At 40.6% G+C, this 25,819-nt stretch overlaps 1 protein-coding gene across 9 annotated transcripts in view; it reads left to right on the forward strand.

Annotated features, from left to right (window-relative positions):
* LRRC8D (leucine rich repeat containing 8 VRAC subunit D) overlaps nt 1–23,959 on the forward strand; it is a 109,823-nt gene extending 85,864 nt beyond the window's left edge. For all 9 annotated transcript variants that reach the window (XM_059926018.1, XM_059925961.1, XM_059926000.1 and 6 more), the window contains one exon: nt 20,672–23,959. In XM_059926018.1, the coding sequence (XP_059782001.1) occupies nt 20,674–23,250 (2,577 nt within the window). In that variant the 5' untranslated portion in view covers nt 20,672–20,673 and the 3' untranslated portion in view covers nt 23,251–23,959. The remainder of the gene's footprint in view (nt 1–20,671) is intronic.
* Nucleotides 23,960–25,819: the final 1,860 nt, after the last annotated feature.

Below are 25,819 nucleotides of genomic sequence, written 5' to 3' on the forward strand. Positions count from 1 at the left end.
AACATTTTTTGCAGCAGCCAGTTTTAATGATTAATTTTAAGGCCTGAACCCAAGCATTATTGACTAAAATAAATACCACAAGCCTCAAGAGTCAGTAAGTATTGATGTTGGTTGAGAGCCAATGGATGAATGATGTTTAATATATTAAATATTAAAGGCAGAATCTTTTGGTTTGGTGAGTGTTGCTAATGCTGCCAATGAAAACATCCAGTTTGATTTACAGAAGTTTAATTTTACCCAGATAAAATCCATTTCACCTGACAGTTACTACATAATAATTCTAAAATACTGTTAACAACCCAAATGATTTCCTAAAATTCTGTGGGAATTCAATGAGAAAAAAATAACTTTGTTATTTAAATGCTTATATTTTTCAGTGGGTGGCTAAGTTTGCATCTTTCATATTACCTTGATTGCTGAGAATTTTAAAGTACTATAAATTATATTTTAAATATAAAACTAAAACAATAGAAAAAAAGAAATTTTGTAGAAATATGGGCTTCCCTCCTCCTTTATTTCTGCTTTTCTGTAATTTTCAAAATGTCATTCAAAAACTTAGTATGTTGCATTCTCCAGAATTCTGCTTAAGTGTGTTTCTGAAGCAGACAACCTACATTTCATCATTGATTCATTGAATTTTCCATGCAGTTCTAAAAAAATGAAAATTGTGGATTGAAATCAAATTGGAAACTTTCAGGCTTAAGAGAGTATTTTTAGAGGAGCAATTCAAAAATGCTAATTCATACACTTTGGCAAATCACAACAGCAGCTAACTCAAGTAGCCCTTATTTTGTGTCAAGTACTGTTCTAAGTACTTGTGTATATTAGCTCATATAATCTTCACAACAGTGAGGAGGCTGGTGACATCATCACTGTTATCATTGCCATCATCAGTGTCATCACCATCATCATTACCACCACCATCATCCTCACCGTCATCACCATCAACACCATCATCACCACCGTCATCACCATCACCACCATCATCACCATCACCATCATCATCACCATCATCATTACCATCACCATCACCATTACCATCACCATCATCATTACCACCATCATCATCACCATCATCACCATCACCATCACCACCATCAACACCATCATCACCACCATCATCACCATCACCACCATCATCACCATCACCATCATCATCACCATCATTATTACCATCACCATCACCATTACCATCACCATCACCATCATCATTACCACCATCATCATCACCATCATCATTATTTTTATTCTCCCTTTTCCTCCTCCTCCCAGCACACTATTCCTACCACCACTTCCATTTCATCGATGAGAAAACTGAAGCAAACTGAAATCAAGTAACTTACCTAGTAGCACAGCTAATAACTAGTAAAGTCAAGAGTTTAACCCAGGCAGTCTGGCTCTAGGATCTAGTTTTGTAATTACTACACATAGGGCTAACTGTAGATGCAGCTCTCACAAGCTTCCACAGACTTATAAGTATGATTTGTGTTTGGATAATATTCTGAAAAATCTTATTTTTCATCATTTTCTAGAATACAGTTATTGAGCACTTAAGCCACCTAAATTATGTTCACTGATGTGTGGGCTCTGAGCGGATGTGTAAGAGGAGATGTGCTGTGTATTAATGTTGCTTACAATCTCTCTAGGCCTAGTTTTCTCAGAGTTTTAGCCACAAAAGGGACATTGATAAATATGTCGTCTGATTTCCTTCTTTTCCCAATTTACAAATGAGATGAATTCTTCCATGAGTCCCCCAGACAACGTTAGTCATTTCCTGCTTTTTGATCCCGAGGCACTTTGTTCATACTCTATATTTTAAGTAAATACTGTTTTGTAGTTAATCTGTTTATATGTCACTTCTTTCCATCCTCCACCCTTGCCTCCAAGTGGGTTCTTCAATTGCTGGAACCAGGTCTAATTTGTTTTTGTCTCCCATTAGTCTGGTGACAAATGGATGAATCATGTTGGCTGGAGAGGTTAAGGGACTTGCCCCAAGTAGCCAACCTGAAATGTGAACAGCTTTCATGGCTCCTCGTCTAGCACTTATCACTCACGTGCTGCCAGAAATGTTTTCAGATGATTTGGATGCTCGCTTACGGAGCTAGGACACAATTTTCCTATTGTGTTTCTCTAGACTAGCTCATTTTAAAACAATCATGATAGTGTTGATGAGGATGTCTCCGCTGCCGCCTTTATCTCCGTGTATCATTTTGAGGATGAAACGAAACCATAATGTTTGTGAAAGCTTTCGAACTGGTAAAACCCCTCCTGCAAGGATGTATAGCGCTATTCCTCTAGTCTGTTATTGTGTATGTGTGATTTACAAAATATTTTCACACTCATAGTCTCCTTTACCGTTCATCCCACCCCTGTGAAGTAGGTGGGCGTCTCATTGCTATCTCACACGTGAGAGAACGAGGCTGAGAGAGACGAAGTCCTTCAGCTACAATCACAAGTGGCCGGAGGAAGCCCGAACCCAGCCACTATGTTGCTCTTTCCGACGTAGCCCCTGGCCCAAGGCTCAGAGTCGCTCAGAGTGTGGTTGTGTCCCCCCAAAGCCTCCGGGAGTGAGCCTAGGAGAGGCGAGAGCTAGGCTTTTCTAGGATCAGGATAGTTATCTATGTGTGCTTACGTTCCAGTCAGATTTTTTTGTTTTCTCAAAATGTAGGGCCTGGGCACGGAAAGCTTTATAAGATACAGCGAGCAGGGTGATTTTGGAGTGGCCAGCGAGCCCTGGAGCAAGCAGCCGCAGCATGGGAGCCGCGTGGGTCCAGCAGGAGGAGGCGAACCCCGCCATTGCTTTAGTCTCGAGGGGGAGTTCCTTACTACCACTCTCAGGAAATGAAGGATGATAAATCCAGCTGCTGCTTCCTGTTTCTATAATTCTGAGATTTATTGTTTTTAACGGGTAGAATGCTTTATTTTTAAACCAGTGGAAAATACCCTCAACCTGTTCCTTGTTAGTATTTCCTTAAAAACTAGATGTACTCACTTGGGCTTTAAAGGGTGTGCGCGCGCGTGCGTGTGTGTGTGTGTGTGTGTGTGTGTGTGTCTGAAATTCCCATGATGCTGCCTGAGCTGGCTCACTCTCTGTTTTTCAACAACAGAAAGAAAACCAATTAACGCAGATTTTACTGGGCGGGAACCTCTGTGTGAGATTGATGACAGTCATTTAGAGGAGGCCTGTAATTTGTATCAGTGGTATTACTCTGATGCTTGTGCAATTCAGGTCTGGTTTTTCTTCTGCTTGTGGTTATATTATTAGTGAATAAAGGTCTGAGTCATTTAAGAAACACACTACCTCCTCACATGCCATAGTTCATGGAAAGTCGCCATTAGGTATAGATTACCAGGCTGAAACTTGGTGGATTTGATTGTGTAACCAGTGACTCCATAACTAAAAGTAATAGGTAGAAATATTTTCTCTAATGTCAATTTTTTTATTGCCTAATTTAAGAGAAAGAGAATGTGTATAGGAGCGCCAGTGGGGCATCATTTCAGAAGCACTAAAGTAAATTTATTCAGCAAAGTAGAATTATAAGAATATAGGGAATATAGCCAGTCCCCTTACTGAGTAAGAATCTTACCTCTGATTTAAGCCCTTGGCCCCCTCCTTTAATAGTCCTGAAATCATAGCTACGGCAGTACTCTGTTCACAATGGGTAATTAGTACATGTTGCATTTAGGAACTGGCTGGCCACGTGACTTCTTTACACTTTTATAATTACAGTTACAGTTTATATTAAATGAATTCAGAATAAAAAGGAAATCTTCATGGCTTAAATTTAAAGACAAGCTTATACTGGATATTTGGTCTGACTTTGCTAACATCTCCTCCTGAAGATACGTAAAATTGTGAGACTCTAACACTTATTAGCGGCCCATTCTAGTATACTTGGTGCTATGGAAATCTCCAGTTCTAATCTCAGCTATGCTGTTTCCTTGTTGCAGTGGTTTCTTGGCCAAAAAAATGAAGTTGACACTATTTCTTTGTCTCTCAGTAGTTTGTAAGGATCAGATTAGTTGGAATCCATGCAAGTGCTTTTAAAAACTGTGATGATAAAGACATTAGCTAATAAACTCTTATTAAATGGCACTCGGGCTGTAAATTGTAATTTCACATTTCAGACTTTGCTCCTTGTGTCGTGAGGCAGCCTTTGAACACACCTGGGTTTTGTCTCCTTCGCTTAAGAGTTCCTTCTAATAACTTGTGAATTGGTGGGGGATGGGATTTAATTTAATTTGAGCTAATCTCAAATTTAAAATAAGCTGAAGGGGGCAGTTAAGGGCTTGGTAGGGGCAGTCAGATCTGGGTTTGAATCCCGGTCGACAGTATTTTAGCTGCATGTTCTTGGTCAAACTCAAACTTCCTAAAGCTCAGTTTTTCTCTCAGTAAAACTAGAACAGTAATACTACTGCTCAGGGAGGATGTGACAATTTAATGAGCTCGAGTGTGTGAGTGTTTGGTCACTCAGTAGGGACGGTGTTCTTGTCTCCTCCTGTATGTTTACAGAAGTCTCAGTGCTGCATGGTGAGATGCAGCCTGAGGTTGCCACCCAAAGATGGTCTCCCCACCTCGTCTTTTCCCCTGCATACTGCGGCCAGGGAAAGGAGAAGAAAATGAAGCTGCTTTAGGTCACTGACACTCTCCTTAGGAATAGTAAATATTTCTTTTCCCACCTTCTTCCTCTCAGTGTAATCTGACTTGAGTTCTTTCAGTGCTTGACCTTCAAAGGGAGTTTCAGTGGGTGAGAAAGCCTGACACTGTTTGGAATCCTTGAACGTATACAGAGCTACTCAGTCAGATGTCCATGAGCTGTGTTTTCTTTTCAAAGTTATATGAGTTTTGGAATTATTTTTGTAAGGCACCTTTTTTTTTTTTTCCGTTAGACTTTCCCTGAAAAGACCTTTTAAAGTTTTACGACCGGATAAATAATATGGTGGTTAGCAAGGTTAATGTTTACCAGCTCTCTGAAGGGAAAAGCAAACAATATATATCCAAACTCTGTTTAAGAATTTCCATAGAATTATGAATTCTTTAATCTTGATACCTTTATGTAGTCATAGAAGCATACCTACTTGGGTGAGCGCTCCCAGTAGCAATGTGTTTACCGTATATTATTTAACTTTATGCTCGAAATGAGAAACAGACATATGAAAACATCTCTGTACTTTCTCACTGTTATTTTTAACTTCTAACTCCCTGCTCCTTTTCATCCTAAAAAATAACACCCCTCCATCAAACCTACCTCCTCTTCTAGCTGTTTTCCCAGCCTTTTGTTTTTCTCCGCAGCCAACTTCCGAGAAGCGAATGTTCCCTTTCCCACTTCCTGCTTGCCCACGGTGGGCCTGACTTCTTCACGGAGAGAGCTTGGGCCAAATTCTCAGGGGACTCTCAGCTGCCAGATCCAGCAATCACTTTCTTTACTCCTTAACTTCCTTGACGAGCTTGTGATAAGTGATACTGCCTTCCAGTCTCTTCTTGAAGCGTTTGCCTCCTTTGGCTTCCAGGACAGAGTTCTCTTCTTCCTTCTCTGACCCTTTCTTCTCCCTCTCTGCTGAATCCTTTTCTCCTACCTGTTCCCTAAATGTTAGTCATCTCCAGGATTCTTTGACCTTTTTCTCTATATGGACGCTTCTAGGGTAGTCTCATTTTCCATACACTGATTAGTCATAAAATGTAATTCCATCCCAGGTCCTTCTCAGTAGTCCTGAGATGCAGGTCTGCTGACTACTAGACATCTCTACTTAAACTTATTATACCAATTCTAGTTCTTCACGCTGAAAAATTGCATTTACCTGGAAATCATCTTGACTAGTAAAACTTTCTCATTTCCATTCCTCCAGTCTTTCCTCCCTCTGGTTCCCCTTGCATACTCTGGATAGAATTCTTTCTCAACTGGAATGCTGATCTCATTGCTCACTTTGTTCAGACCCTTCAGGGGTTCCTTATTGTCCCTTTCTAATTTGGATCTGACAGGGTTGCACATTCCCTGAGCCCTACTCCTGCAGAATCCCCCACCCCTTTGTGTTCTGGGAAACCACAAAGGAGTACTCACGAGTGAGTCTATCCAAATCTTTCGATTTCTAGATGCTTTTTTTAAAAATTTTTTTTTAATGCTATTCTTGTCTGCTTACATTCTTTTTATTTATGTATGTATGTATGTATGTATGGCTGTGTTGGGTCTTCGTTTCTGTGTGAGGGCTTTCTCTAGTTGTGGCAAGCGGGGGCCACTCTTCATCGCGGTGCGTGGGCCTCTCACTATCGCGGCCTCTCGTTGCCGAGCACAGGCTCCAGACGCGCAGGCTCAGTAGTTGTGGCTCACGGGCCCAGTTGCTCCGCGGCATGTGGGATCTTCCCAGACCAGGGCTCGAACCCGCGTCCCCTGCACTGGCAGGCAGATTCTCAACCACCGCGCCACCAGGGAAGCCCTTCTAGATGCTTTTATTTAAGAGGCATTTTTTAGTAATTTGAAATCTATTAATTGTGGTACCTGCTAAATCGCTCTATCAGAGACCTCTAGTAGAATGGTTTAAATAAGATAGATATTTCCTTCTCATATAACAGCCCAGGTGTGAGCAGCCGAGGGCTGGCAGGACAGCTCTGCTGTGAACACATGGTTTCTGAGGTTGTGCCTGCTTCCCTGTTTTCTAGCCAGCAGGAAGCGGGGAAAAGGAAGGCCAAGTCCAGTAGCCTTGTCGATGTGGAGGTTACCAGGAAGTGAACAGTCACTTCTTCTCACAGCCTGTTTGCCCAGCTTAGTCACATGGCCATCGCTGGTTGCAAATGAGGCTCGGAAATGTTATCTCTAGTTGGCCACAGTGCACCCAGGTAAACTGAGTGTCTGTTACCAAAAAGTAGAAAGGGAGAATGGTTTCGGGAAGATACTTAGTTGTCTTTATCACAGAAAGAAAGAACTATGTTGATTAAAAAGTCAAACTGGCAGAAGATGAGTGATTTTTTTTTTTGAAAAACTCATCTGGACCTACTCTGGAAGGTTTCGGCAGTTTCACAATATGTAAGTTATAGGATTCGTTCGACACCTTCTACTGTTTTTCCTTCCCCTTCCAAAAAAAAAAAAATATGTTATTCAGGGTTAAGAATATATGAATGAAAAGGGCACTTTGTAGCTCTTATCCTCAACTAATGCATCTGTGGTAAAAATTGGTGGCGCCTGATACATGAGCAGATATACAGAGTAATGCTCATAGCGTGGAATTTCCCTCTACACTCGCCATTTATATTTTCACATTTAGTACAACTTTTGGTAACATTTTATCACCATCTTCAGAACATTTTCTCAAAGGTAATGTTGACATATTCTTTCCCAGTGGTGTTATCATTCATCCTGCCATCTTGTATTCTTCACTCTCAGATGTGTAAGTAAACATCACCTATCAATGTGTTGCATATTGGATCCGTTTCTCAGCTGGTGTGGCTTGGCACACAGGTAACAGCATAAGTACCTGTTTGCCGAAATACAGATCCTCTTAGCCCACAATGCAGAGCACTCCATCTGGGAGCAGCTTCAGCATTTTTCCACTTTGTACAGTACAAATACTATCATTTTCCACTATATCCTATTGGGGAAAAGTGTAAGAAATGCTGTTTAGATGGTTTGTGTCTATTTCTTTTCCTTTTTTTTTCAATTCTAGATCTCTTATTAGAAAGTAGTTGTAATATGTAACATGCTACCATGATAAAAGGTCAGTCTCCATTCGTAAAGTAGTAAAGACTATCATGAGACATCAACTACTTTGAATTGACTGTAGTGCGAAATAGCAAAGTTAGGATGTATCTACAGATTATTTGTCTAAAGAAGATCTAGACTTGTTTATACATGCCTTACATAACGGCATCAGATATTTCTAGCCCATGTGGCCCATACTTAGGGTGACAACAACTCCTGGTTTTCCTGGGAGAGTCCCAGTTATACCATAGCCTGGCATCGCACCTTGTTTAGCATTTGTCACTATCAAGAGTTTTCCAGTTCAGAAGGTGAATTATATGTTTACTTATGTTGCATATAGCTGGTCTCAGCTATCACAGTTTTCTTGACAGTCATATACTTACTTTGATGTCATTTTTAGAGCTGTTTACCCTAAATAATTCTGGGCAGAATGGTGTAGTGGTTCATGCTTCATCTTTTCCAGAATACCTAAGATAGGCATGGACAGATCTTTAAGCTCTGGGAACACAAGGACTGTATCTATCTTGTTCCATTATGTATATTCTCAGCAACTATCACATCACCTAAAGCAAATATTTGTTGAAAATATAAATGGTATGAACTTGATACTTGATGGCTTCATGACAGCAAAGGTTTTCTGAAGTCTCTGATGGGCAAGATAAGTTATCTTCAACTACAAATCCCTAATACCTAACACAATGTACAGTGTTTGAGAATGAATCAATGAATGATTGAACAGCCACTCTCAATCTTAACATTGGCAGCCTCTACCTAGTGAGACTGGTCCATCAAGACAGGAGGCAGTATGATTATAGTTCTCATGTAAAATTATACAAATGAGCCAGTTGTTTCTTGGTTATAATGATTTGTTTTTACTGTTTTGGCTCTCATGAGAAAGAAAGGAAGATGAGATTTAATTGCTCCAAAAATGATCATACCTCAGAAGGATAAATTCTGTCACTTAGAAGATTTAGACCTTAGTTTACATCCAATATCTGATACTTTAGTCTGGAATTCCCAGTGAGTGTTCTAGGAATGGGTACCAGATGGCTGAAATATCAGTTCATTCATCAGCTGAAAGCCTTGGGCCTGACTGTGTTCACCCTCTTAAGTTTACCCAAAGGCATGTAAAAATGTCCGCTTCTCTGTGGGTCACGACATGCACTGGGCTGGGAAGCGCCATTAATGATCTCTACAATTAGAATAGTAGATACTTAAATAAATACATTGGCACCATTGGCACTCAAGCATGTAACACATTTTTGCAAAAATGTTACCTTGGGCCGTTTTTTCAGAGTTAAATAGATGCCATGCTTTAGCAGAAAGTAAATATCCCAAAATCTCCAAAGTCAAAGATCTTCATGTAATCTTCAAAGAAGCAACTCATCTGAAATAACTTACAGCATACTAAATTAGAAATTATGTATTTTTATAATTAAAGTGATATGTAAAGAAATTATGTACCTTCCCAATTCAAAAGGTTTAGGGATTTTTTACAAACTGTGGACTGCTCAATTGTGATTCCATTTTATAGCTTCACTAATTCTTTATAAATGGGGGAAGTGTTATAAATTATAACATCATGACTGTGGCTCTCTGTTACAGCTCCATTAGTTTGTTATAATTTGGGGAAAAGGAGAAGAGCATGAATTCCATGCACATCTTAGCTAGTGAAAGTCTTCCAGTTAAACGTCCTATCAGACCTGCTTTTCTAAAGATCATTTGTAATTTTCACAAGGGTTACACAAATAGATGCTAAGTCCTTAGAAACAAGATTAAGCAAATTGAATATGAATAAACATTCCTTTGAAATAGAACAAAAGTGATATTCCACCAAGTTTACCAATTTATCATGACTAATTCTAAAATAAGGCTTTGTTTGCATTCCTCTAAAAGGCTAACCCTTTGGGGTCATTTTTAGTCAACTCTAAGATGGTTTCTAATGTTGATAATGAATTACACTATAATAGAGATTATGTTATCAAAGGTCATTAATGATTTTTAAGAGTTTTGATTGTCCTTTATCTCTGCGGTATTTGATTTATACCTGTTTTCTCTTGAAGTCAGCTCCTCCTTATCTTAGTTTTCTTGATTTTCTTTTCTCTCTTTTCTTCATTAATTTTTTTTTCACCCTCAAAGCCTTCATGGTCCTTTTTCCTCCCTGTTGCCACCACATTTCAATCCTGGGTTTTCCTCAAGGTCTCCCACCTTCCCCAATTTTTTGGACATCTAGGGCCAATTTTGGAGAGTACTTAGTGTGGGAACATCCTGCTATGTGCTTAACATTATACTGGGTGATTTGCATATCTTGTCACAGTGGTATTTTATCCCTGTTTCACTGATAAGGAAAACAAAGGCCCAAGTTTACACAGCAAGTGATGTGAGACATTATTTGTGTTCCTGTTTTACAGTTGAATTGGTAAGAGGTGGAGATGGGATGAAATCTCAGGCAGGCTAGCTCCTTAAGCCATGTTCTTATCCGTTATGCTACCAACTTGTTAAGAATTGAATTCCATTTTAAATTATTAGCTCAGAAAAAGAAGACTCTAGATTATTTGCGCATAAATTACACCATTTCTTGATTATCTTTGTACACATTTAAAATATTTGGTTTTGTTCTCATACTATTACCCCTTGTACCTTTGCTCCACCTTTATTGTTACCCTACTGTTTGGCTATTGTTTACTTATAAAATGTAAACTCATTTTAATATTGACCTAAAGAAAGCACAGTGAAGAATGAAACTACTCTGCCTTCCCCTGTCCCCATTAAAAGGTATAATAAAGGGTTTTTATTTTTGTTTTTTTACTGTTCTGTATAGTTTTTCCCAGAAACCAGATTTTATTAGCATGAATAATCACAGGCTTTGATCACGGGTAGGATCCTTACGGTATTATATGCTGGCTCCCTTTTGATTATGTTGCACATAATGTTCAGTGAAATACATCGTATGTATGTGTTCTCCAAATATAGATGAAGGCAGACTATTTGGGGTTTTAAAATTGTGCTTCACCCCAGAAGTATTACAGAAAGATAGCTGTCAATCATCTGTATGTTGATAACACTAAAGTAATGTTTTTCAAACTATCTAAGCTTATAGATTTCATGGCCAAGCATGTGAGGGCTTATATTTCTTTTCATTTATTATATATAACCTACCTACTTTTTAAAAGGACTTGAAGAAAAAGAAAAGAATAAAGGATTCTGGAAGATGTATGAGGGGGAAAAAAAGGATTTGAAGGGCTTATGAAAAAAGATTCAGTTACAATAACACGATGTAAATGAATGTAAAAGAAGAAGGGTATGGAACAGTAAGTGGAGAATTAAAAGAAATCTAGGAGTCAACCTTGACACCTTTCTCTCCTTCATCCTCCCCATCCAATCCATTGAGTCCTGCTGTTATTTCTTTGGCCTGTTAGCTCACAAATCCACCCATTTTACTCACTTAGTTCTCCATCAGTCACAGCCTAGTGTTTCCCTCCATCCTTTGCCCAGAGCAATGCGGTAGCTGCCTTCTTCATCTCACATCTTCCCTCACTGACCTGTACACTAGGCCTACAGTAATCTTTTCAGAGACACAAATCTGACTTAACCCACCTCCCCCCTCCACTAAAAACACATCATTGGCTTCCCACTGCCCTTAGGTTGATGCCATCAGAAACGCTCACACTTCCTCATCTCCTGCTGCCCGTTCCTCTCACTCCCCAAGCTCCAGGCCACTGACCTTCTTTCAGTTCTTCAGTGTTTTCTGCTCTCCCTCTCTCTCCATACGGCCTTTGGACGTTCTGGTCCAGCCCACTGTGCACTCTTTTTTCTTCACCCCTCACGTCAGTCCTGACTTCCTCCTCAGTATTACTGACTGGCGGAAAGTCCCGTGTTATCCGCCTTCATAATCCCAGGCAAGCAGGGAAGGTCTGGGTTTTCTGGAATCTGAAATTGGGGGAGGAGCCCTCTTTAAGAAAAAGAACACCAAGTTAGAACCATAAAAGTAGGTGCAGGGCCTTGAAAGGGGCCTGTGGAAGGAAGGTGTCCTGAAGCTTGAGTTTTCACTGCACAGCAAATCTGCCTCTGCCTGTTCCTCTTCTTGGTGGCTCTTCTCAGTTGACCGTTTTCTATATCCAGTTACAGGAACATTTCTCTCTGTGAGAAAGGAAATAGGCCTGAATTTGCTCACCAAGTTTTCTCCAGGAATGTGCATCATCTTAATACTTGAGTATACAGTGTATATATTTCATGGAGGAAGGGATGAGTAAGTGAATAATTAAATGAAGACTCACGCTAAGAGTTAATGTTTATAATGCATATATAAAATTTAGCCACATTTCTTGAAAGCCAAAGCGAAGTGGAGAACATCTGGATTCCATGGCTCTTTATATCAGTAATCATGAAAGACAAACTTCTTTTCACAAACTTCTTTTCACAAGTAGTAAAGAGGTATTTGTATAGGGTTCTTTCTATAAAACAGCTTATTCAACACAGTGAATAATAACAGTGGCTAATCTTATTAAGCACTTACCGTTCTGGGCACTTGCTCAACACTTTGACACGGTTTTCTGATTTAAGTGTTTATTGACTCCAGTAAACTGTGTGTGTGCACAGTGAGATACAGTCAGAACTTCTGCATCCATTGCCCAGGGGGAAGGGCAGCAAACTCCCATGCGGACAAGGAGAAGGAAGGCCTGAGGCTCTGGCAGCTTCATTATCTCAGGGAGTTTGCCTCTCTGGTGCTCCTTCCTCTCTGGCCTTTTACATCACCTGGCTGTGTGTTTAATTGGTGCTCATTTGCCTCTGCCCTAGAGTTCACACTGGCTTGTCACCTGCTCTCCATCAGGAATCAGATCTCAGTCTTCTGTCCTGGTCAAGGTGTGCCCAAATTTACCTTTGTCTTTTTGTTTTCCTGTAAAATGTTTAATTATGAGCCAAACTGCATGCAGATGGTCTATCAGAATGAGTTACCTTCAGAATAACCTGTTCCAAAGAATTGTGTACTACTGTCCATCTGGACATTGAAGGACGCCTGTCAGAACTGGTCATTTTGACTTTGGCATAATTAATAGCGGCCTTATGTGTCACTGTAATTAATAGTGACAACACTTGGCTCCCAGGTTCAGTGCCTTCTGAGCCCTCTCCTAGAATGCTGTTACAGGGCTGCGTGATTCATTCAGTTACAGACCTTTATTAAGCACCTGTCCTGTGCCATGCCCTGGGGACATGCAGATGGAAGAAACTCTCCTCCCTTTAGGTTAGGGATTCAAACCCAGCTGGAGGGAGAAAGGGAACTAGCCAGACTGATGGAGCTCCCAGTTCAGAAGGGTCATGAGCAACCATTGTCTAACTCTGCATACGTTTTCAGTACTGATGGCTAAGGTCCCTAATAAACTGCCAAGTAGCCTTTTGTAACTAAATAAGCTACCTATCCAAGGTACACTGTATCAATGTCTGAGTATCTTTTCCTAACTTCAAGAAGTGTTTTGAGAGTTAGTAAGTAGAGCACCGGGGCAAGGTACTCACATGCTTTCTAGCAGTCTTTACCAAGCCAGGAATAAAACCCGCTAGGCTCCTAGCTGTCCATATCCAGAGCAGGTATCCATGGGTTTGTCATCGGAGGGGCATTCTGTCCCAAAGACAGCTGGAAGAGAATGTGGCAGACTTCCCAGGACCATGGAAAGCTGCTAGGGTTTCAGGGAGCTCCATCCTAGTTCACTTCCCTTAGCCCAGTTTCAGGCATGTGCCGGACATACTCTAGAGCAACAAGATTGAAGGTGAGTGCCCTTAAGAGGAAAATGGTCATCTTGGGTCTAAGTTTCTATCTTACAGATGGAAAGAAGCAGCAGAAATGCAAATAAAGCTCCCCTTAGAAATCCCACTGGCTGCCTAGTAAAGTGGGTGAAATTATGATTATAAAGGTTTGACCAGACACTTAGTTCTGATCTTGGGATGGCTTTCTCTGGATCCCTTGTTAAGATCCATTAGCTGCTGGCTCTCTTTTTAGGGGCTAGTCAACCATTTGCCCATTATCTCTTTTTTTCCTGTTTGTATTTACTCCAGGCTGCTTTCTCAGTCAGGACAGCTACTTTATTATTATTATTATTATTATTATTCCCCTTTTTATCTCTATCCAGCACACAGAGTATACTCCATAAATATTTGTTGAATAAAATGAAGTTTCTAGTAGAGGGTATATTAAGAGAGTCCTGTAGGTCCTGAAGCATTTCTGAAATTCTCTTGGCCTGAGTTTGTGGTTAAGGGAACGCTAGTGCTGACCTGTAGAAGAGACTCTGATGTTGTGTGGAATCAAATGTGGAAGCCCTTGATTTAGAGGCTTTTCCGTATTATTCCATGAATAATATCTCATTTCTAGCTCTCAAAGATGGGGCTTGACTTTTAGAATTAAAAGCTACAAGAAAAAGCAAAAAAGTTCACATTTGTTATATACAACTTTGTTTGTTATATATAAATATAACTCATTTGTTATATTTCCTAAGATATTTTGCCTTATGTCTACTAAAGTGTATTTAGAGTTATATTTCTCAGCTTTGAGCTTTGAAGTAAATTTTCTCTGTGAATAGCAGTACTCTAGAGAAAAACCCCCAATAGGTACTAAAATACAGGTACTAAAGTATACTTTGTGTAAAGTTCTTTTTATAGTTAACAAGTTCTGAAATTTTTATAGTCCTCTACTTTCAGGCGTTAAATGGATGGGTTTTGCCCAGTGTGGAATCTGATTTTGATAGGGTTTATATAAGAAGTTTCCTGAAAACTCTGGAATTTTTTTCTTTAAATATTTTTTTCAGTTATTTTTGAGATATCTAAACCAAAGTATTGTTAGAAGAAAACTACTTTTAAAAGTATCATTTCTTATCATAATCTTTAAGAGGGAGTAACTCTAGTAAATTGTTTTATTTGTATACAGAATTATATCAACTATAGAGTATCTTGTATAATTGTAATCCATAACTGTTAACACTTATCTAATACCAGTAATACAGAGCTCTGTTGGAAAAAACTGAATCATTCCTTCTCATTCTATATGTGAAGCATTTGTTTTCTTTAACCATATGAATTTTAGGTACCTGAATTGGGTATGTTGTGTGTGCATTCATGCACTAGGGTATGCTGGGTGTTGAGGAAGGGTTATTCGTAGTGAGGGTGTAGCTTATTACCTCTTTATGAACTTTAATTTGTTTTCCTTTTACTTATTTCCGTGAAAGATTTGAGAATTTGATCCTCACCAGTCTCTTGGGTGTTCTCCCATTTTCCCGGTTTGACCAAGAAGGCTGATTGTTTTTTCACAGAACACTGTAGAAAGAAAATGAAAGTTGGTATTTGATTGGGTAGGGAACTCATACCTAGGTGGAAAGTGTATGTATTAGATTGATTAATCAAGGTATTTGCTTCTTCTTACATTAAACTCTTTTCGTTAAATGACATTTCAAAGCCATTTGACTTTCTTCCTTTTAATAGGGGTATGAAGACCTAGTGCGGATGGGACAAGTTTTTTAAGTTTCAAATTAGGTGATCATTTTTTTTTTTTTTTTTAATGTATTTATTTATTTATTTACTTTTGGCTGTGTTGGGTCTTCATTGCTGTGCGCGGGCTTTCTCTGGTTGCGGCGAGCGGGGGCTACTCTTCGTTGCGGTGTGCGGGCTTCTCACTGCGGTGGCTTCTCTTGTTGCGGAGCACGGGCTCTAGGTGTGTGGGCTTCAGTAGTTGTGGCTCGCAGGCTCTGTAGTTGTGGCTCACGGCATCTAGAGCACAGGCTCAGTAGTTGTGGGGCACGGGCTTAGTTGCTCCATGGCATGTGGGATCTTCCCGGACCAGGGCTCGAACCCGTGTTCACTGCATTGGCAGGCGGATTCTTAACCGCTGCGCCACCAGGGAAGCCCTAGGTGATCATATTTTTCTGTTTTAATGCTAGACTTTTTCTGTATGCTAATAATAATCTCATTAATATAAGTTTTCCAGCAAACACTACGACATTTACACTGCTAATAAACAGGAAAAAAGAGCAAGATTTGAATCCTGGTCTCTTCGGCATCAAAGTTGTGCTCTTTCTAGTATAATATGCCACCTCCTAATATAAGAAATTTTAATTGAAATGTTTTTGAATGAATAAATGAAACTGAATGCAAAGTTTTATTGTCAATCATTTATTACAGAATGAATTCTGTGTACATAGTGCGAATGCTAGTTCAAAATTCAAGAAATTGGCCCAGTCATTTTCAGTTAAAGACTGATTAAGATGGGCTTGCTTTCACCTTAATGATTCTTTTTCTGCATTCAGATTTAGCAAACATCTTTGGGGGCTTACTTTGTGTCAGACCCTGAACTGGTATTTCCACTACATGACCCACATGACCCTGAGAGGTGTAGATATCAAGATGTTATAGGTGAGGCATGGATGCTTAGAGAGGATAAGTAAAATGCTAAAGATTTTTCTCCAGAACCAGTTCAATTCAATCATAATAACATAGCAGCCATCTAAAAACATGTTTGAACTTAGAATGTACATAGTCTAGCATGAGTATCTACAACTAGGCTATAATCTTATCTACTTTCACTTTCCTATTTCTGTTGAGAGTCAGTTTAGGCAATAAAGTTAACAAAGATTGAGGTCTAGCTTCTAAATTTTAATAGTTTTACCGGGATACAGTTCATATACCATACAATTCACCCATTTAAGGTGTACAATTCAGTGTTTTTTAGTATATTCACAGGTTGTCAGGTTCAGGGTTGTTCTGAACCTGACTATTGGTTATTGGTTTATTCCATTATTATTGGCCGTAAGATAAGAAACAGAATCACATATCATAAAATAATATAGCTCCATTCTTTGTTATTTTCTGATTTATCTTTGTCCAACCAAAGTCCAATAACATTCCCCTTTCAGTTCTAGTACAAAAAGCTTCCTCAACTTCCATGAGAAATGTTTGCTTACAGGAATATTAAACTGATTTTCATACGTGCCATGGAGAAGTCTTGGAATGTGAAATCCACTTCCTTATTATGTAATTCTTTAAGTTCTTTGCAACAGACATGTTATAAAGGAGAGCCCAAAGCATGTACGCAGTTACTACTTATTAATGTGCCTTCCTCAGGTTAAAAAAAAAAAATCCCCTAATAACCATTTATAGCCATTCTGAGTCCTGACTCACTAAGGAGATCAAGCCTCAAGATAACTAGGTACTATCTCCTCTCTCACTGACTTGACTGTTAGATTAGAAAGTCACCCTAGGATCATAATAGACTTAATACACTATATTATATGAATATGTATTTAACGTCCTTTGTACACACACACATACACAATATATGAAAAGCAACTTTTATTTTCAAAGTGCCACTGCATCTTTAATTCAGTTAGTGGTTGAAACACTCCCAGTTCTGCACCCAGCTTTTGATAGGTGAAATAGGAGAACGGACACATTAATTGAAGTCCTATGTTCGAGATAAGAGCTAGTCGGTGGCTGACATTGCAGGAAAGTACTGGTTTCCTGCCTTATGGCCCAGGCACTTCCTTATAACTGCATTTAAACCATCTATGCCTTGGTTTCCATCTCTTGGCTTACCCATTAAATGTGATATCTATTCAGGGGCATACTAGACTAATAATAGAATGACATTAGAGCTATTTGTAGTTTCTATAACATGATTTCTCCCATGTGTCTATGTCATTGACTTGCCATCTCTTCTCCCAAAATTATCTTCCCTCCCCTGCCCACCACCCCATGGCAGCCCCCATCCTTCCAGTCTCACCTGAACAACCACATCTTTGTGAAATCCTCCCACTTACCAAATGCAAATGTGAGTTTTCCCTGTCCTGTGCCTCTCCTATACCTTGCATTAACCCGGTCAGCAATTTTCTTACCATGTTGTAATAGCACACTTATTGCTTGTCATCCCCCATTAGACCGGGAGCTCCTTGACGGGCCATTTCTATCTTCTCCTCCATGGTGCCTGACTTGTGGTTTTCTTGAATTCTGAGTCAGTGTCATAAAAGGTTGTTTTTAGGGAAGGTGATGATTACATAATTTCACTCCTCTGTCTCTTCAAAGCCAAGGACAACAGTGAGAAGGTCTTTCCTTCAACAGCCAAGCCTTAGCCAACAGCGCAGTCATTGGATGACAGCGTGATAGAGAAAGAGGTTTGAAGATGAAAGATTCTGTTAGCTCTGTCACTTAATTGGCTCGGGAATGTCATTAAAGATTTTTGTGCCTCAGGTTTCCGAAGGTGATGATTACATAATTTCACTCCTCTGTCTCTTCAAAGCCAAGGACAACAGTGAGAAGGTCTTTCCTTCAACAGCCAAGCCTTAGCCAACAGCGCAGTCATTGGATGACAGCGTGATAGAGAAAGAGGTTTGAAGATGAAAGATTCTGTTAGCTCTGTCACTTAATTGGCTCGGGAATGTCATTAAAGATTTTTGTGCCTCAGGTTTCCTCATATCCTTGGGCAATAGTAATGCTTAGTTCACTGGGTTATTGTGAGAATCAGTTGAGATATTTTATGGAAAAGTAGCTTGCAAACTGTAAAGCACTGCAAACATGAGAAGTAAAGAAAAGAGATGATAGAATTTGGTAGAAAGAACAGGTGGTTTGGCCTTAAATGAGGTTTTAAATCCAGACTCCACCACTAATTATTTGACTTCCACAACTTAACTCCTGTGAGCCTGTTTCTTTACTTGTCAAGGGGAGGTAATAACACTTTGGCAACTTAGAGTAATGTTGTGAAGGTTAGATGGAATTCAAGCAGTGTTCCACTTGTGTTCTGTCTGTATACGTTCAACTATCACCAGCCAGAGCTTTTGTACATTGTATATTCATACCCCTGCACCCTCTTTTCTGTGGCAGATTGTACCCCAGGGAGAGCAGGCCCTTTCTCTCAAGCCGGGAAGATGGACAGCAAGGGGAGGCTGCCAGAAAACGTTACGGGTTCGCCTGGCCTTTGACCCCAGCCAGCCTGGGTGTGCCTTGGGACAGGGGTGAGGCAAAGCCTCAGTCTCGTGTCCCAGCACATTCCTAGGGCAGCTGTTTCTGCTACAGCTTCTTTTACTATTTCTTTTTGAAACTCCATATTGAAGTTGAAGCATGCATACGAAAAAGACACATAGCCTTAAGTGTACAGATCACGTTTTATGAACTGAATATGCCGTTGTAACCAGATCATTCATTCTCGTTGCTGCCTGATGTTCCACTTTGTAAATATACCACATTTCATTTTTCCGTTCTAGTGCTAATGGGCATTTGGATAGCTTCCAGTTTAGGGCTGTTGCAAAGAGTGCTGCTGTGAATGTTCTTGTTCACATCTTTTGATGAGTATATGTATTTCTCATGGGTATATACTTAGTAGTGGGATTGCTGGGCAATAGAGTTTTCATATATTCAGTTTTGGTAGATATTAAAGCAAAAATTTCCCAACACAGTTATATGAATTCACACTCCCACCAGCAGTGTTTAAGTGTTCTAATTGTTCCACATCCTCACATCACATACCTGCCTTTTTAATTTTAGGAGTTCTGGTGGATATTATAAGATGGTGTAGCATTTTGGAAATAGAACCATTCCCTCAGCCCCCAAAACCTCAACTTTAATACATTCATTTTCAGGAATGTGCTGTGTACAAAAACAGGAGATTGTATCAGATGGCAAAGCTCCTGGTACGGTGCTTGGTATATGGAGGGAAGATGACAAATGATAGCTGCTACCATCATCATCATCATCATCATCATCATTATTGCTCAATGCCTTCTCTGTTCCTAAGGGGAGAGAATAGGGCACGGTAGATACAAAGGTGAATAAGACATAGTCTCTACCCAGGAGGAGCTCAAGTGCTAGTTGAAGAGACTAACACTGGAAATAGATTATTTTTAGACAGTATGATAGGAGCTTGAGAAAGAGGTAGTGCTTGAGCTGGGACCTGAAGAATACGTCAGAGTTCAACAGAAAGAAAAAAAAGGAAATGGGCTGGGGGAAACGGCAGGGGCCCAAAACCCTTGTTGGGGAGTGGCAGCATGGACTACATGCTGGAAGAGAAAAGCCATCTGAGGCTGGAGTCGTTGCGTGCTGGTGTTGGTTGTTCGGGTGTTATCGCCCTTGAAGGGATGTGCTGGGCCGAGCTGGTGACCATTCAGGGTCAGTGTGACATTACAGTACTCTACTGCTGTGTTCTCTGCCCCCCACCTTTTTTACCTGTTCTTCCTCCTCTAGGAAAGTAATCAGCCTCCTCTTCTCTCTCCTGGGATCAAGACCTGTCCCAAGTACAATGTGCTGGAAAACTACCATTGACACTATGACAGCTGCAAAATGTCACTGGTTACAAGAATCCCACAGCTTCTTTGCTGTGTGGTCCTTTAACTTTTCATGTTGAGGACTGGCTTAGAGTTTTTTTTCTTGCTTGGGTCCAGGTTGCTTGTGGTGGCAATTAAGTTTAATAAAATGCTCTTCTGCCCAATACAGTATGTAGACCGTGAATAAATGTTCCTGAGGAATTTTGATGTTGATTACGATGATGGTGATAAAGATGATGATCAAGAACCTGTACAGTGTTTCACTGATTGAGCATCAGCTGTGTTTCAGGCATTGACTGTATAGCAGTAAGGAAAATGGACATGATCCATGTCCCCATGGAACTTATAATCTTATGGGGAATCAGACAAGTGAACAGTTGGTTCTGCCAGTGTGATAAGGGCTGTGATGGATAGAGGTACAGAGTCCTGTGGGAGCACATCAGAGAAGCACCTCACCCAGACTAGGGATCAGGGAGGGCTTCCTGGGAAAGGCAACAGAAAGCTGATAGCCTCATGAAGGGGTGAGGAGGAAGTATTCCAGGTAGAGGAAACAATGCATTGGAGGAGCAGAACGCAAGGGAGAATGGCTGGTTGGAGAAACTGGAAGAAGAAACTAGAAAAAGAAAGCATTTTCTCATTTAATATTTTCACTTGCATGTGTGTCATAATGTCTTTTGTTTACCTGTTTCCTAGGAATGTTTACCCTTGCGGAAGTTGCTTCGCTTAATGACATTCAACCGACTTACCGAATCCTGAAACCATGGTGGGACGTGTTTATGGATTACTTGGCTGTCGTTATGTTGATGGTAGCCATCTTTGCAGGAACCATGCAACTTACCAAAGATCAGGTGGTCTGCTTGCCAGTATTGCCGTCTCCTGTAAATTCAAAGGCACACATGCCACCAGGAAGTGCCGACGTTACCACCAACATCCCGAAGATGGAGTCAGCCACAGACCAAGACCAAGATGGGCGGATGACAAATGAGATTTCCTTTGGCGCATCTGCTGTGACACCTGACATACCTCTCAGAGCCACATATCCTCACACAGAGTCCACGGTTCCAAATCAGGAGGCAAAGAAAGAGAAGAAAGACCCAGGAGGCCGAAAAACAAACTTGGATTTTCAGCAATATGTATTTATTAATCAGATGTGTTACCATCTGGCCCTTCCGTGGTATTCTAAGTACTTTCCGTACCTTGCTCTTATACATACTATTATTCTCATGGTCAGTAGCAACTTTTGGTTCAAATATCCCAAAACATGCTCAAAAGTAGAACATTTCGTTTCAATATTAGGAAAGTGCTTTGAATCTCCTTGGACTACTAAAGCGTTGTCTGAGACAGCATGCGAAGACTCGGAGGAAAACAAGCAGAGAATAACAGGTGCCCAGACTCTACCAAAGCACGTATCTACCAGCAGTGATGAAGGGAGCCCCAGCGCCAGCACCCCGATGATCAGCAAAACCGGCTTCAAGTTTTCAGCTGAAAAGCCCGTGATTGAAGTCCCCAGCATGACCATCCTGGACAAAAAGGACGGGGAACAGGCCAAAGCCCTGTTTGAGAAAGTGAGGAAGTTCCGTGCTCACGTGGAAGACAGTGACTTGATCTATAAACTCTATGTGGTCCAAACAGTTATCAAAACAGCCAAGTTCATTTTTATTCTCTGCTACACTGCAAACTTTGTCAATGCGATCAGCTTTGAACACGTGTGCAAGCCCAAAGTCGAGCACCTGACTGGTTACGAGGTGTTCGAGTGCACCCACAACATGGCATACATGCTGAAAAAGCTGCTCATCAGTTACATATCCATTATTTGTGTTTATGGTTTCATCTGCCTCTACACTCTCTTCTGGTTATTCAGGATACCTTTGAAGGAATATTCTTTTGAAAAAGTCAGAGAAGAGAGCAGTTTCAGCGACATTCCAGATGTCAAAAATGACTTTGCGTTCCTTCTACACATGGTAGACCAGTATGACCAGCTCTATTCCAAGCGTTTCGGGGTGTTCTTGTCAGAAGTCAGTGAAAATAAACTGAGGGAAATTAGTTTGAACCACGAGTGGACATTTGAAAAACTGAGGCAGCACGTGTCACGCAACGCCCAGGACAAGCAGGAGCTGCATCTGTTTATGCTCTCAGGTGTGCCCGATGCTGTCTTCGACCTCACAGACCTGGATGTGCTAAAACTCGAGCTGATTCCAGAAGCTAAAATTCCTGCTAAGATTTCTCAGATGACTAATCTCCAAGAGCTTCACCTCTGCCACTGCCCTGCAAAAGTGGAACAGACTGCTTTTAGCTTTCTCCGTGATCACTTGAGATGCCTTCACGTGAAGTTCACTGACGTGGCAGAAATTCCCGCCTGGGTGTATCTGCTCAAAAACCTTCGCGAGCTGTACTTGATAGGCAACTTGAACTCTGAAAACAATAAGATGATAGGACTTGAATCTCTCCGAGAGTTGCGGCACCTTAAGATTCTCCACGTGAAGAGCAATCTGACCAAAGTCCCCTCCAACATTACAGATGTGGCTCCACATCTCACCAGGTTAGTCGTTCATAATGACGGCACTAAACTCTTGGTACTGAACAGCCTTAAGAAGATGATGAATGTCGCCGAGCTCGAACTCCAGAACTGTGAGCTAGAGAGAATTCCACATGCTATTTTCAGCCTCTCTAATTTACAGGAACTAGATTTAAAGTCAAATAACATACGCACAATTGAAGAAATCATCAGTTTCCAGCATTTAAAACGACTGACTTGTTTAAAATTATGGCATAATAAAATCGTTACCATTCCACCCTCCATCACCCACGTCAAAAACTTGGAGTCACTTTATTTCTCTAACAACAAGCTCGAATCCCTACCTGTGGCAGTGTTTAGTTTACAGAAACTCAGATGCTTAGATGTAAGCTACAACAACATTTCCATGATCCCAATAGAAATAGGATTACTTCAGAACCTGCAGCATTTGCATATCACGGGGAACAAAGTGGACGTTCTACCAAAGCAGTTGTTTAAATGCATTAAGTTGAGGACTTTGAATCTGGGGCAGAACTGCATCACCTCCCTCCCAGAGAAGATCGGTCAGCTCTCCCAGCTCACCCAGCTGGAGCTGAAAGGGAACTGCTTGGACCGCCTGCCAGCCCAGCTGGGCCAGTGTCGCCTGCTCAAGAAAAGCGGGCTTGTTGTGGAAGATCACCTTTTTGACACCCTGCCACTCGAAGTCAAAGAAGCATTGAATCAAGACATAAATATTCCCTTTGCAAATGGGATTTAAACTGAGATCATACGTGCACATCCGTGTGCAGGAACAACTTCCTAGATTGCAGATGCTCATGTACCAGTTATTGCAAGATAATGCATTTTAGGAGTAGATACACCTTTAAAAATACAACACAGAGAGGACGCATAGAAGGCTGATAGAAGACATAACTGAATGTTCAGCGTTTGTAGTGTGTTAAGTCATTCACTTCCAAATCTTTTCTTTTTTTTTTTGTTTTTCTTTTGGGGAAAGGGAAGGAAAAATTATAATCACTAATCTTGGTTTCTTTTTAAATTGTTTGTAACTTGGATGCTGCCGCTACTGAATGTTTACAAATTGCTTGCCTGCTAAAGTAAATGATTAAATTGACATTTTCTTACTATACCACCTTTTTTTGAGGTGTCTTGATTTACTTTGCTTAATTGGTGCAATAGTGCTTTAACTCAGACCTCTGAAGGCACGTCAGGTCCAATCTTGTAAATTTAGATTTGCTGAAATCCTGATTTATTTTTTGTTTTAATTTCAAGCACCTCAAATAAGCACTTCTTATAATATTTACCTGGTGCTACTGCTTCTGAGAATCCCATTTTATAGATTTTACACTCTTAAAGGCCTGGAATGCGGTAAAAGTGTGTAGATCGTTGAGGGAGTTTTGTTTGTCTGTTTGTTTGTTTTCTAAGAATAAATAACAAGAAAAAATAAAAGAATGCTCTCCTTACTCATAGCTGTTTTTCCGTAGTCTGGAGTTCTGGTTATATGATACATTTTTCTGTCACTACTATAGAGCTGCCAATAAATAGAAAATGTTATTTTAAAATAAATATAATTACAGGCAAAATAAAAATTTTAATAGCTTGATGACTAACATCCTTCCAGTATATCACCATTTGGAAGATAACACAAATTCAAAGCAAGTATCATTAAATTACTTGCCCTTTCCACTGTTGTGGGGGGAAAAATAGGATCTGTAGTTCATTGAGTTGGAAAACTGACTATATCTCTATTCATTTTAGTGACAGGCTGTACTTCCTGTGTTTGTCTGCAGCTAGGAGGGGTCATGTCCGGGGAAATGCTGGCAGAATATACTTTTCGGATGATAGTTTTTCCTTCTTTATCTAACTTACAAAGTGGCTAAACCCATCTCAGAAAGTCAGAATATTCCCTGCCACCTGTGTGGGTATTGGTTGACAGGTATTTCATAGGCTTTTCTACAGGAGTGTTTTTTTCAAGAGAAGAGAACTGTCTGGCACTCTGGGTAACAAAGTAGTGTCCTCTCCATATACGACTGGACTCATTTAGTGAAACACTGGATAGTCTCTTGAAGGATTTTGCAGAGAATGTGAAAAGATGGACCTAACATTCTTGCTTTTCCTCCCCAAAATTGATCTCGGGCTACTACTGGCCTGTTGGAAGCGGTGGCGACCTTTGCTTGCCATAGAGCTTCTAAATACCTCGGGAAGTAGTATCGCTAATAGGAAAGGCTGCAGCCACTGTGGCTGAGTTAGCAGCTGAGCGCAGCTCCAGCATCCTGGCCACTCCCTCGCCTCCTAAAAGACTTGACGTAGAAGACTAGCTTCTAAAAGACCAAGTTTAGAAAATCGGAGGACAGTGGCGGATTTTTGGTGTAAGCACGTTCTCTTCCAGGTACACATCTTCCATTTCTCTCAGCATTCACTGATACATTCGCTGGTATTGATTATGTACCTACTTTGTGCCTTTCAGGTTCAAGGAACTGGGGATTAACTGTTGGAATAAGTCACAGCCCCTGGCTACATGGAGGTTTATAACAAAGTGTGGGAGAGCATATCAATTAGGCAAATAATACAAATGATTGATTACAGTTGTACTACAGAAGGTGTACAGAATCTGTGCATGAATAACGGCTGGGAGGGGGCACATTTGGTTAAAGAGGAGCTTCGGGGAAGCTTTGCACTTAGAAACTCTGCCTGTAAACACTCCTGGACATTTCCTTACAACCAGCCACATTCTCCCTGCGTAGTAATGCCACCAGCAGAAATTGGTACAGCGTCTTTAGAAGGATGCCACACTGTCTTGCTTGTAAGATAAACAGGCCAGATCTTACGATCCTTGCTTTATGGACTGGGAGACTTGCCTTCCTCTCTTAAGACAAGTGCCTGTTGTTTTTGAAGGGCACAAGTGGCAGCCTACCCACAACTCACCTTGCTTGTCAGAGGAGAGGCCTGTAGGAGCCAGAGTCTGACCTTCCCACAGCCTGACCACTGGCAGCTGCCGTTAGGCACCTGTTTCCTCATCAGTACTTGGGGTTCAGTCATTTAGAGCTAGCTGATTGGTATTACATGCCTTCAGACAATATCAAGGGGTATCTTTGCTCTTACCCAAACTTCTGTTGACTTTATTAGCCCTTAATGATTTCCTTGAACTCTGAAGAGTTCATGATCAGTTGATTTAAATGCCGCATTCCTTGCCACTGTTTGCAAATAGCCATATTTTAAAAAAGGCTTCCTAAGAAATGCTGATTCATTTAGCAGACTTTAAATATACTGGGTCTTGGAGTCTCAATAAGACAGCAGATGAGATTATGGGCCCAAATATACTGTCAACC

The sequence above is a fragment of the Balaenoptera ricei genome, chromosome 1, assembly GCF_028023285.1.
Source record: "Balaenoptera ricei isolate mBalRic1 chromosome 1, mBalRic1.hap2, whole genome shotgun sequence".
In the NCBI taxonomy this organism is placed as follows: domain Eukaryota; kingdom Metazoa; phylum Chordata; class Mammalia; order Artiodactyla; family Balaenopteridae; genus Balaenoptera; species Balaenoptera ricei.